The following is a 12,526-nucleotide window of genomic DNA, read 5'->3' as shown; positions in this document are numbered from 1 at the left end:
TGGCTTTCTCACTCTCCCTCTGTCTTTCTCTCTCTCTCTCTCTCTCTCTCTCTCTCTTTCTTCCACTCTGTCTCTGTCTCTCTCTCTCTCGTTCTGTCTTTCTCTCTCAATCTCTCTCTCTCTCTCTTTCTTTCTCTCTCTGTCTGTATCTTTCTCTGTCTCTCTCCCTCTCTTCATCTTCCTTTATTCTAGTGATATTTGGGGAACATTTTAATTAGAAAGCTGACTGTACTGACTGGAGTTAACTAGGCACACCTGTCTTGTGGTAGGACCCCTATCAGGCATCTTCCATCAGTGCCAGACCAATAAAATATGCCCTCATATGCCCTTCTATAAATGACACTTCCTGCCACCTAACACCAACGTAAACAGACTCTCAGACTCTTCATAGAGGAAGAGAATAATGGTGTATTTCTGTGTCATAGTCTATGTGGTAATGTTTCATATCCTCATAGGCCTTTTTTATCAGTGTGAAAGTGTGCTGTAGAAATCTTTTTATGTTTGAATGGTCAGTAGATGCTAAATATTCATAACCATTACTGGATTTGAAGTAAATATTTAATTAAAACTAATATTGAAACAGGTAGTTTAAACATTCATCAAGCCTGAACGCTTGGCTGTACTAGAATCATTAAGCCTCTGGAAAAGAGAGAGAGAGAGAGAGAGACATAAAACACCTCTGTCTATGGTCTACTAACACGTCCTCTTAGAGTAGCTGTGTGTGTGCGTGTGTGTTGACTTATGCAGATCCAGATGCATGCTGTCTAAGTTTAGAGATGCTGGTCTCCTTAGCTCCAGTCTGGCTGGGGACTAGAGTGTTGGACCATTATCCTTTGGCTCAGCCAGTGGCCTGCTAATGCGTTTGCCCAGAACCGAGTGTCCCAGCCAGGGTAGCCAAACAGGTTAAGGTCCCCTACCCTTTGGAGCCTTGTGGAGCCCTATGTACCCACATCTGAGACCTGTCTGTCTCTCTATAGCCAGACTACAAGACCTGAGAGAGAGATGGCTTTATTTTGGCTTGGTCAGAAATAGCAACACAGCTTTTCTGTGAGTTTCTCTGTGTTGCTGGGTGGTGCTATGTTCTCTCTCTCACCAAATATGTTACACAGCAAACAAATGCAGCTCTGCCATGTACCCCATGTTCCTGAATACTAGCTACTACGGATATTAAAACATTGAAATGGTCCGGCCCTGGCTTGGAGTAGGTGGAAGGTTTTAAGGGAGAAGTGAGGGGGATGTGGAGGGGGATGTGGAGAGATTGAAGGGAGAGGTGAGGGGAGTGGGGGTGGGATGTTGAGGGACATATGGAGTAGCAATAGCAGAAAAGTTTAGTCTGTTTACACTAGCCCAGTCCCAGTGGTCTGCGGAGCCCAACCAGGAAGCATTTAAGGCACAGCTTTCAATCAGGAAGAGAGGGAGGGGAGGGGGGCATTAAATATTTCTGGAATCCCAGACTATCCTCCTCTTTCAGTCTTTCTTCCTCTCCCCCGTCTTCCCCTTCTTCCTCTACTCACCTCCCTTCCTTGAATGAGAGGGGGTTTTGTGTGTGTGTGTGTGTGTGTGTTTGGCCTTCCCTATTAAATCAACCCAAACGTGTTTAGGGTGCAGGGAGAGGGGGTGGGGTGTAATGGGGGGTATAAGTTTTCGGCTAATTGGTCTGGAAGTCAGCAGAATTGAGCTTTTTCTGTATGGAGAGAGAGAGAGAGAGAGAGAGAGACAAATTCTCATGTGACTGGGGCCTCAGATAGCAGTGACGTCACAGTTTCTCATTGATGTTTATGGAGCAGCAGCACTTGTTTCATGCCAAACACAGTGTCTAAATATGTCCCAAAAGATTTATAAGGCATATGAATCATAATGCTATCACACTAGATAACAAATGGCTATATAACAAGTCACAATAAATATCAAGGCCTCCATGTTTTTCCTTCAGTTTATTGAGTAATGCTGGTGAGCTCAGCCAAGGTTATGACAGGGTCAGCCCTCAGTATTTAGAGGGTTGTTAGTCACCCCACCTTCGTTTCCCTGTCCCACCTGTCCCATCTCCACCCCCAGGGGTCAGGGCCAGGTGTGACCCCCACCATGGAGCTCACCTGGGGTACAGGTCCCAACCTGTCTCTTGATGCAGGCCTGGGGAACCACAGAGGTGGAGAACATCCACCTAGGCTGGGATGATCTGGAACACAAAACTGTGAATGATCATGTTTTACATATGATTATGAACAGTACACAATGAAAACATGTCATTGTTCCAATCGGTTTTCTCTGCTAGTCGTTTCACAGAATGAAACCTGAGGACAGTGTTCTGGGTAGATGTACTGGCTATCACCAGCACACTAGAACCATATGGGCTTTATCAACAGGGAGACCCACTGAGGGATAACATAACATGTGGTGTGGTTTAGCTGCTCTCATTAATGTAATAATGGGAGATGAGGGATTTGGGGATCTCGCTCCAGCCTGTATGAGGTCAGGTTCTGACACAGTGGACAGGGGGTCTCCAACATGATGATGTTGTCAGGTTCTGACACAGTGTACAGGGAGTCTCCAACATGATGATGTTGTCAGGTTCTGACACAGTGGACAGGGGTCTCCAACATGATGATGTTGTCAGGTTCTGACACAGTGGACAGGGGGTCTCCAACATGATGATGTTGTCAGGTTCTGACACAGTGGACAGGGAGTCTCCAACATGATGATGTTGTCAGGTTCTGACACAGTGGACAGGGAGTCTCCAACATGATGATGTTGTCAGGTTCTGACACAGTGGACAGGGGGTCTCCAACATGATGATGTTGTCAGGTTCTGACACAGTGGACAGGAAGTCTCCAACATGATGATGTTGTCAGGTTCTGACACAGTGGACAGGGGGTCTCCAACATGATGATGTTGTCAGGTTCTGACACAGTGGACAGGGAGTCTCCAACATGATGATGTTGTCAGGTTCTGACACAGTGGACAGGGGGTCTCCAACATGATGATGTTGTTAGGTTCTGACACAGTGGACAGGGGGTCTCCAACATGATGATGTTGTCAGGTTCTGACACAGTGGACAGGGGGTCTCCAACATGATGATGTTGTCAGGTTCTGACACAGTGGACAGGGGGTCTCCAACATGATGATGTTGTCAGGTTCTGACACAGTGGACAGGGAGTCTCCAACATGATGATGTTGTCAGGTTCTGACACAGTGGACAGGAAGTCTCCAACATGATGATGTTGTCAGGTTCTGACACAGTGGACAGAAAGTCTCCAACATGATGATGTTGTCAGGTTCTGACACAGTGGACAGGGAGTCTCCAACATGATGATGTTGTCAGGTTCTGACACAGTGGACAGGGAGTCTCCAACATGATGATGTTGTCAGGTTCTGACACAGTGGACAGGGAGTCTCCAACATGATGATGTTGTCAGGTTCTGACACAGTGGACAGGGGGTCTCCAACATGATGATGTTGTCAGGTTCTGACACATTGGACAGGGGGTCTCCAACATGATGATGTTGTCAGGTTCTGACACAGTGGACAGGCGGTCTCCACAACCTCTTAATCGATTTCTCTGCTGATGCCAGAACATGTGAAATGAATGTGTCATTAATTACAGATAGTCCATCATTGCCTATTAAAGCACAAAAGGGTTTAGTGAAAATGGTTCTAAATGAACTTTCTGTTTGTTTCTGCTTCCATCCTGGGGAGACATACTGTCTTTGATACAAGTATAGACTAGTACAGTCATTTCTCTTGATGTGTGTCTTTCAGGTGGACCTTATGAGGAACATCAGCAACATCCCTCAGCCTTTCCTGTACACCAGACATGTCCACTTTCTCAACTTCACCCGGTAACTACAGCAGAGCACATCACGTATGACAACTGGCACCATCCATCCGTCAATGATGCTAAGGTCTCAATGGCATACAGAACCACCTGAAACAGCGGAGTTTCACTGTTATAGCTATGACTGGACAATGTTTTAATCAGAACCGTTTCTGTAGTTTACATTTTCAGAAAAGTCTTGACATTTGATTTAATGTCTTTAGCAACAATGGCAATATGCACTGAGAGTACAAAACATTAAGAACACCTGCTCTTTGCATGACATAGACTGACCAGGTGAATCCAGGTGAATGTTATGATCCTTTAATTGATGTCACCTGTTAAATCCACTTCAATCAATGTAGATCAGGGATCATCAACTAGATTCAGCCGCGGGGCTCTTTTTTCTTAAGCGGATAGTCAGGGGGCCGGAACATAATTACAAATCATTTGTAGACAGCAAATTGACCGCCAGAAGCCCAAACTTGTTTGGACAAATGGGGAACCTGGTGTAGAGGAGGGGGAGGAGACTTGCCTTGAAACAGTTGAGATATGGATTGTGTGTGCCAATCAGAGGGTGAAGAAGTGATTGAGGTGCCGTTGAACGGGGTATTGTAGTAGGTGCCATGTGCACCGGTTTGAGTGTGTCAAGAACTGCAACACGGTTGGGTTTTTCATACTCAACAGTTTCCTGTGTATCAAGAATGGTCCTCCACCCAAAGGACATCCAGCCTAGTTGACATAACTGTGGGAAGCATTGAAGTCAACATGGGCCAACATCCCTGTGGAAAGGTTTCGACACCTTGCCCACGCCCCGACGAATTGAGGCTGTTCTCTGGGGAGGTGCAATGAATATTAAGAAGGTGTTCCTCATGTTTTGTACACTTAGTGTAAGTCAGTTGCCCATCTCCTTATCAACTAGGCCCCAATACTGCCCCACTGTGAAGAACTGTATTATGTACCCTGTATAAATATGTGCCCGTCCATCTGTCCCTCTGTCTGTCAGGTTCAGGATAGAGCAGCCCGTCTACATCAACATCATACGGGACCCCATTAACCGTTTCCTCTCCAACTACTTCTTCCGACGTTTCGGGGACTGGAGGGGGGAGCAGAATCACCTCATCCGAACACCAGGGATGAAAGGTGACGAGAGATACCTGGTGAGACTTCTTCGTTCCATTAGCAGCATCAGTGTGTTGGTTTGAATGCTAATGGTCCAGGATATTAATGTAGTATGTGGATCATTCTGACCTCAACCGTAACTGACTGGATGACTGAGTTATTAGATTGTACACAGTCCTTCCTTGTCTCCATCTGTTTCAGCGTCAGGATGGCTGTGTAATGCTTCCATTATTCTCTGGCAATAAGGCACGTTATTGAAAAACAATTATACATGAGATGTCTCATTCTCAAACATTCTACAAAAGGACATTTTGGAAGGTTTCAGATTATATGGATTATATAGATTTTACAGTGTTTTTGACTCTGCATGAGTGTCTTAGGTTCAACTGATTTAGATGCTGGAACATCAAACACCTTTTTTTCTTACCATAATGACATATTTGAGAAAGAATAATCAGGTGAGGCTCAGCATATACTGTAGTAATAGTAATAATAACACTGTGTTAGTTATAGCCCTACGGTATTGAATGTATGAAGTCCTGAAAGAGTTCATTGTAACAGTTCTACAATAGAAACCATAGGTCTACTCCTAGAAGACACAGGGTACGTGGTGTGGCATACAAAGGAAGGGTAACGGAGTGTTTGCCCCTTGTGGGCTGTTGTCATCCCTCCATTCCTCCATTCTCCCATTCCTCCATTACTCGATTGTCCCATTCCTCCATTCTCCCATTCCTCCATTCTCCCATTCCTCCATTCTCCCATTCCTCCATTCCTCAATTTCTCCCATTCCTCCATTCTCCCATTCCTCCATTCCTCAATTTCTCCCATTCCTCCATTCTCCCATTCCTCCATTTCTCCCATTCCTCCATTCTCCCATTCCTCCATTCCTCCATTCTCCCATTCCTCCATTCCTCTATTCTCCCATTCCTCCATTCCTCCATTTGTCCTCCATTCTCCCATTCCTCCATTCCTCCATTTGTCCATTTCTCCCATTCTCCCATTCCTCCCATTCTCCCATTCCTCCATTTGTCCATTTCTCCCATTCCTCCATTCTCCCATTCCTCCATTCTCCCATTCCTCCATTTGTCCATTCCTCCATTCTCCCATTCCTCCATTCTCCCATTCCTCCATTCCTCCATTTCTCCCGTTCCTCCATTTCTCCCGTTCCTCCATTCTCCCATTCCTCCATTCTCCCATTCCTCCATTCCTCCATTTCTCCCAGTCCTCCATTCTCCCATTCCTCCATTTGTCCATTTCTCCCATTCCTCCATTCTCCCATTCCTCCATTCTCCCATTCCTCCATTTGTCCATTCCTCCATTCTCCCATTCCTCCATTCTCCCATTCCTCCATTCCTCCATTTCTCCCGTTCCTCCATTTCTCCCATTCCTCCATTCTCCCATTCCTCCATTCTCCCATTCCTCCATTCCTCCATTTCTCCCAGTCCTCCATTCTCCCATTCCTCCATTCTCCCATTCCTCCATTCTCCCATTCCTCCATTTGTTTTGTTTTTGTCACGTTCTGACCTTTATTTTCCTGTGTTTTGTATTTAGTTAGTATGGTCAGGGCGTGAGTTGGGTGGGTAGTCTATGTTTGTTTTTCTATGATTTGGGTATTTCTATGTTTCGGCCTAGTATGGTTCTCAATCAGAGGCAGGTGTCATTAGTTGTCTCTGATTGAGAATCATACTTAGGTAGCCTGGGTTGCACTGTTTGTTTGTGGGTGATTGTCTATGTTGATGGCTTGTTTCAGCGCAGCTCACATTAGCGTCACGGTTGTTATTTTGTTTACTGTTTTGTATAGTGTTTCAGTGTTCAGTTCTTTCTTTAATTAAACATTCAACATGAACACATATCACGCTGCATATTGGTCCTCCGATCCTTCTCGCCTCTCCTCTTCAGATGAAGAGGAGGACGACCGTGACAGTTTTGTTAGTGTTGGTCTTGATTGGTGTGATCTGTGTAGAGATGGAGTCAGCTAACATGCAATAGGAATTCCCCTTTCTGCTCCTCCAATCAGACACATGTGCACACACATACAGTACATACACAGACACAGTGCCAGAACAGCTCAGTCCCAGGCACACAGACACAGTGCCAGAATTGAGACAAAATGTCTGCATGTTCTACCAGGGTTCTGGGTTCTCTTGGATTCGTATGGTTCCTTTGAAGCCTCTTCCAGTTGTTCTGTTCCCTGTTGTCAGTCAACACGTATGTACCCGGTCAGAATGCAGAGCAGCGGATCTGAGAGGCAGAGCAGATTAAAAAAGCACTGAGTGGTATGTGTGAATTTCTTTGGGGATTCAAAGTTTAGCTTGAACTCTTTAAGAATATTGCTCCCTGTGTTAACAGGTCAGTCAGAAAGTCAGTCAGTCAGACAACTTATGTCCCCTTGGTAGCTGACTGAAAGGATAAGGTCCTCCCCTCTAAATCTATCATCTACATAGATAGGAACTGACACGTGTCCTTTTCTCTCATATTGTGTTGCCCGCAGAGTTCGTGGGTTTAAGATGAATTCATTATGTTTTTTGGTAAGAGGAATAGAGAGTTTGAGAAATTGAGGAGTAGAGAAGAAGAGCAAGAAAGAGGGGAAATGGTGGTCTGTTATCAAAGCCCCAGTTCTACCATCGTCGCGTGGCCCCAGTCGGGCCCTATGAGGGTACAGGGGCCCACTCAAAGCTTATGAATGGTTTATGAAGCTAATATGTCATGTTCCTGACAGGTCTCTGTGTTGTGCTGTGACCTGAATGTACTCCAGGTGTCCCAGTATAATTAACACCACAGAACCCCAGACAGGACCAGAGCTGGGTGACAGAGTGTAGTCTTTAATAGTGGGCATGTGAAATGCAACCTAACACTTCCTGCAACCTTAGTGATATCATCATTCACACACCACACACACACACACCCGCCACACCCTACCACTCCCTCTCTGTTTTTGTGGGTACATTAAGTCATGTTTTATGTGTATAAGGGGGAGGAACACAGTGAAGTCACAGGCAAATGTCATGTGAGTCACAGCGCCGACATTGTTGATAAGTGTGAAAACAAGGACTGCAGGGATCTGGCTGAGAGTGGGTCCAGAATGGAAACATACAGTGCATTCGGAAAGTATTCAGACCCCTTCCCTTTTTCCACATATTGTTACATTACAGTCTTATTCTAAAATGGATTAAATAAAACATTTTCCTCATCAATCTACACACAATATCCCATAGTGACAAAGCAAAAATAGGTTTTAGAATTTTTTGCTAATTTATTATAAGTTAAAAACAGAAATACCTTACATGCATAAGTATTCAGAATCTTTGCTATGAGACTCGAAATTGAGCTCAGGTACATCCTGTTTCCATTGATCATCCTTCAGATGTTTCTACAACTTGATTGGAGTCCACCTCTGGTAAATTCAATTGATTGGACATGATTTGGAAAGGTACATATCTGTCTACATAAGCTCCGACAGTTGACAGAGAAAAAAACAAGCCATGAGGTCAAAGGAATTGTCCGTAGAGATCCGAGACAGGATTGTATCGAGGCACAGATCTGGAGAAGTGTACCAAAAAATGTAGCATTGAAGGTCCCCAAGAACGCAGTGGACTGCATCATTCTTAAACGGAAGAAGTTTGGAACCACCAAGACTCTTCCTAAAGCTGTCCATCTGGCCAAACTGAGCAATCTGGGGGAGAAGGGCCTTGGTCAGGGAGGTGACCAACAACCGGATGGTCACTCTGACAGAGCTCCAGAGTTCCACTGTGGAGATGTGAGAACCTTCCAGAAGGACAACCATCTCTGCAGCACTCCACCAATCAGACCTTTATGGCCAGATGGATCCCCTCCTCAGTAAAAGGCACATGACAGCTCGCTTGAAGTTTGCCAAAAGGCACCAAAAGACTCTCAGACCATGAGAAACAAGATTCTCTGATCTGATGAAACCAAGATTGAACCCTTTGGCCTGAATGACAAGCGTCACGTCTGGAGGAAACCAAGCACCATCCCTACTGTGAAGCATGGTGGGGGCAGCATCATGCTGTGGGGATGTTTTGTCAGTGGCAGGGACTGGTAGACTAGTCAGTATCGAGGTAAAGGTGAACTGAGCAAAGTACAGAGAGATCCTTGATGAAAACCTGCTCCAGAGCACTCAGGACCTCAGACTGAAGGTTTACCTTCCAACAGGACAATGACCCTAAGCAGACAGCAAAGACAATGCAGGAGTGGCTTCGGGACAAGTCTCTGAATGTGGCCTAGACAGAGCCCGGACTTGAACCCCATTGAACATCTCTGGAAAAACCTGAAAATCAGTGATGCTCCCCATCCAACCTGACAGAGCTTGAGAGGATCTGCAGAGAAGAATGGAAGAAATTTCCCAAAACAGGCATGGCAAGCTTGTCGCGTCATACCCAACAAGACTCGAGGTTGTAATCGCTGACAACGGTGCTTCAACAAAGTACTAAGTAAAGGGTCGGAATATGTAAATGTCATGTTTTTGCGTTTTCAGTACGGGGTATTGTGTGTAGATTGATGAGGGAAAAAAGCTATTTAATTAATTTTAGAGTAAGGCTGTAACGTAACAAAATGTGGAAAATGTCAAGGGATCTGAATACTTTCTGAATGCACTGCATAGTGTCCTACTCCCGCTACACACACACTCTCTCCTTCCTGCTTCCCTGGATGGAGGAAGAAATTATTCTAGACTGTTATAGTTCTAATTGATGGTGCAAGAAGTGCAAGAATGAACAGTACTTTGCTAAATTGTGCACGTGTGTGTGCGTGTGCGTATGCGTGTCTGTGTAGTATTTATGTGCTTCTCAGTGTGTGTCTTTTCAAATCCATTCACCCTAGCTCTTACCCCCTGTCCCTTCTCCTTCTCCTTTCATCCCAGACCCAGACTCGGTACCAAGTCAGTGTGCGGGTGTACAGGTTAGAGGTAATTTGTACATGTATGTGGGGGTGAAGTGAATAGATAATAAACAGCGAGTAGCAGCTGTGTAAAAATAAATGGATGGGCGGGTTCAATGTAAATAGTCCAGAGGCCATTTGATGAATTGTTCAGCAGTCTTATGGCTTGGGGGTAGAAGCTGTTAAGGAGCCTTTTGGTCCTAGATTAGGCACTCCGGTACCACTTGCCATGCGGTAGCAGAGAAAACAGTCCATGACTTGGGTGACTGGAGTCTCTGACAATATTTTGGGCTTTCCTCTGACACACCTGGTATAGAGGTCCTGGATGGCAGGAAGCTTGGCCCCAGTGATGTACTGGGCCGTACGCACTACCCTCTGTAGCGCCTTACGGTCAGATGCTGAGCAGTTGCCATACCAAGCGGTGATGCAACCGGTCAGGATGCTCTCGATGGTGCAGGTGTAAAGCTTTTTAAGGATCTGGTAACCCATGACAAATCGTTTTAGTCTCCTGAGGGGGAAAGGGTGTTGTCGTGCCCTCTTCACGACTGTCTTGGTATGTTTGGACCATGATAGTTTGTTGGTGATGTGCCCTCTTCACGACTGTCTTGGTATGTTTGGACCATGATAGTTTGTTGGTGATGTGCCCTCTTCACGACTGTCTTGGTATGTTTGGACCATGATAGATCGTTGGTGATGTGCCCTCTTCACGACTGTCTTGGTGTGTTTGGACCATGATAGATCGTTGGTGATGTGCCCTCTTCACGACTGTCTTGGTATGTTTGGACCATGACAGTTTGTTGGTGATGTGCCCTCTTCACGACTGTCTTGGTATGTTTGGACCATGATAGTTTGTTGGTGATGTGTCCTCTTCACGACTGTCTTGGTATGTTTGGACCATGATAGTTTGTTGGTGATGTGGAAACCAAGGAACTTGAATCTCTCGACCCGCTCCACTACATCCCCGTTGATGTTAATGGGGGCCTGTTCGGCCCGCCTTTTCCTGTAGTCCATGATCAGCTCCTTTGTCTTGCTCACATTGAGGGCGAGGTTGTTGTCCTAGCATTGTGTCTCTGACCTTCTCCATGTCAGATATAGAGTTTAAATGTATTCAATTTTGAGTTTGCAGCCCAATATTACACTTTATATACATCACAGAAGACATAGAAACACCAGATTTTAGGTGAGTTTCTTTAGATAATGTTTATTATGAATATGAATAACATTCCACCCGTGAAGCCAAAAAGGGTGCTTTTGGCCATTGACTACAGGAAAGGGTTACCCTCTGTGGTGAGGCGTCTAGGCTCCAGCTGTTAACTTGACAAATTGCCCTTTTCCAAGTAAAACTGAGGACATTCTCACCTATCAGCATGTAGGCCACAGTGAAATAAACCAACATCACACAAGACCTCCTGCTCTTTTTATTCATGTCTACTCTCTCTTCACCTGTTTCAACTCAGAGAAATGGGTCTGGGTTTTCGTGTGTGTGTGTGTGTGTGTGTGTGTGTGTCTTGAGTATGTGGGTGTGCGAGCTTGTGTGCCTGCTTGTGTGTGTGAATGGTTTTGAGTGTGTGTGTGTGTGTGTATCTTTCATGTGTTTTTGAGTGTTGTGTCGCCCAGGCCTCGTTGCTGTCAATAAAGCTTACGTCACCTGACATGACATGGATTTGACTCTTGGGTTTGTAGCAGAGAGAGAGAAAAGACTGGGTGACTTCACTCCTTTATGGGTTTTTAATCTCTTTCTTTTTTAATTTGGTCTCAGTGGGCCTTCTTTGTTCAGCCCACTGGTTAAACAGAGAGGTGGTTTAGTGTTTCACTGCTCTGCTCCAGTGGCTCCTGCCTCTGGACACTTTTTTTTTTTTCATATAGGGGCTGGGTCAGGAGGGAGAGAAGATGGTGGGATTGGGATGTTTGTAGCATGGCCAAAATAATGTGGCTAGCGGAGGAGACCAAAGGTTACCCTTGTTTCAGTATATTGGTCTGCATTACTAAACAGTCATCATTTTGGTCAGAGAATAATAGCATTGACCTCTCACTACATGTTGCTCTTGAGATACCGTACATATTCCACTGAGAAGGAAACAGATTAGCTAATAACTGCTTATAGGAAGCTGAATGTCTTATTTAGGCTGTCAGAGTGGTTTGAAGATAGTGCCTGTTTACTTTTTTTTGGTTTGTTTAAAAAAGTATCTTTATTTAAGATGTTCACATTTTACAATCATAAATAATTCAAATAAATACATATTAACTTCATATTGACTCATAATTACGTAACATGATTTAGAAATGTAATTATGCCCCCCACCTCTTTGCCTGCTAGGAGGAGGGGTGGTGCAGGGAGATCTACATCCCATTTAACTAAGTGGCCAGAGATCAAACATATTAATGCCATGGAAGTTTCTGGAGTTCATCTTATTTCTTCTTTTTAGGTCCTTTTTGATTTGTTAAAATAGAATGTAAAACAGTGTTCAAACCAAAAAGTTATGTTATAGCCATAATGCAGCTTGTCTTCCAAATGTTACTGTTTACCACCATAATTCTTAGGTAATGTCAATGATTCTTGTCCACCATAATAGGTTTCCCAACGCTAACCATCAAAAAGTAGTATGAGTTCCTTTAAGACAGAAGACTTGGTGAAGGGTTCCCCCTAGTGAGAGTAATGTGCAATTGCACTTCATTCAATCCCATTATTCTTGCAGAATA

At 44.7% G+C, this 12,526-nt stretch overlaps 1 protein-coding gene across 2 annotated transcripts in view; it reads left to right on the top strand.

Annotated features, from left to right (window-relative positions):
- LOC115139281 (uronyl 2-sulfotransferase-like) overlaps positions 1-12,526 on the top strand; it is a 128,292-nt gene that overhangs the window by 109,451 nt on the left and 6,315 nt on the right. For both annotated transcript variants that reach the window (XR_010465543.1, XM_029676475.2), the window contains exons 4-5: positions 3,757-3,836; positions 4,818-4,971. Coding sequence is in view for 1 of the 2 variants with exons in the window: in XM_029676475.2 (XP_029532335.1) it covers positions 3,757-3,836; positions 4,818-4,971 (234 nt within the window). In the remaining variant the exon portion in view is untranslated. The remainder of the gene's footprint in view (positions 1-3,756; positions 3,837-4,817; positions 4,972-12,526) is intronic.

Source organism: Oncorhynchus nerka, linkage group LG13 (genome assembly GCF_034236695.1).
Source record: "Oncorhynchus nerka isolate Pitt River linkage group LG13, Oner_Uvic_2.0, whole genome shotgun sequence".
In the NCBI taxonomy this organism is placed as follows: Eukaryota; Metazoa; Chordata; class Actinopteri; order Salmoniformes; family Salmonidae; genus Oncorhynchus; species Oncorhynchus nerka.
This window is presented reverse-complemented; position numbering and strand designations above follow the sequence as displayed.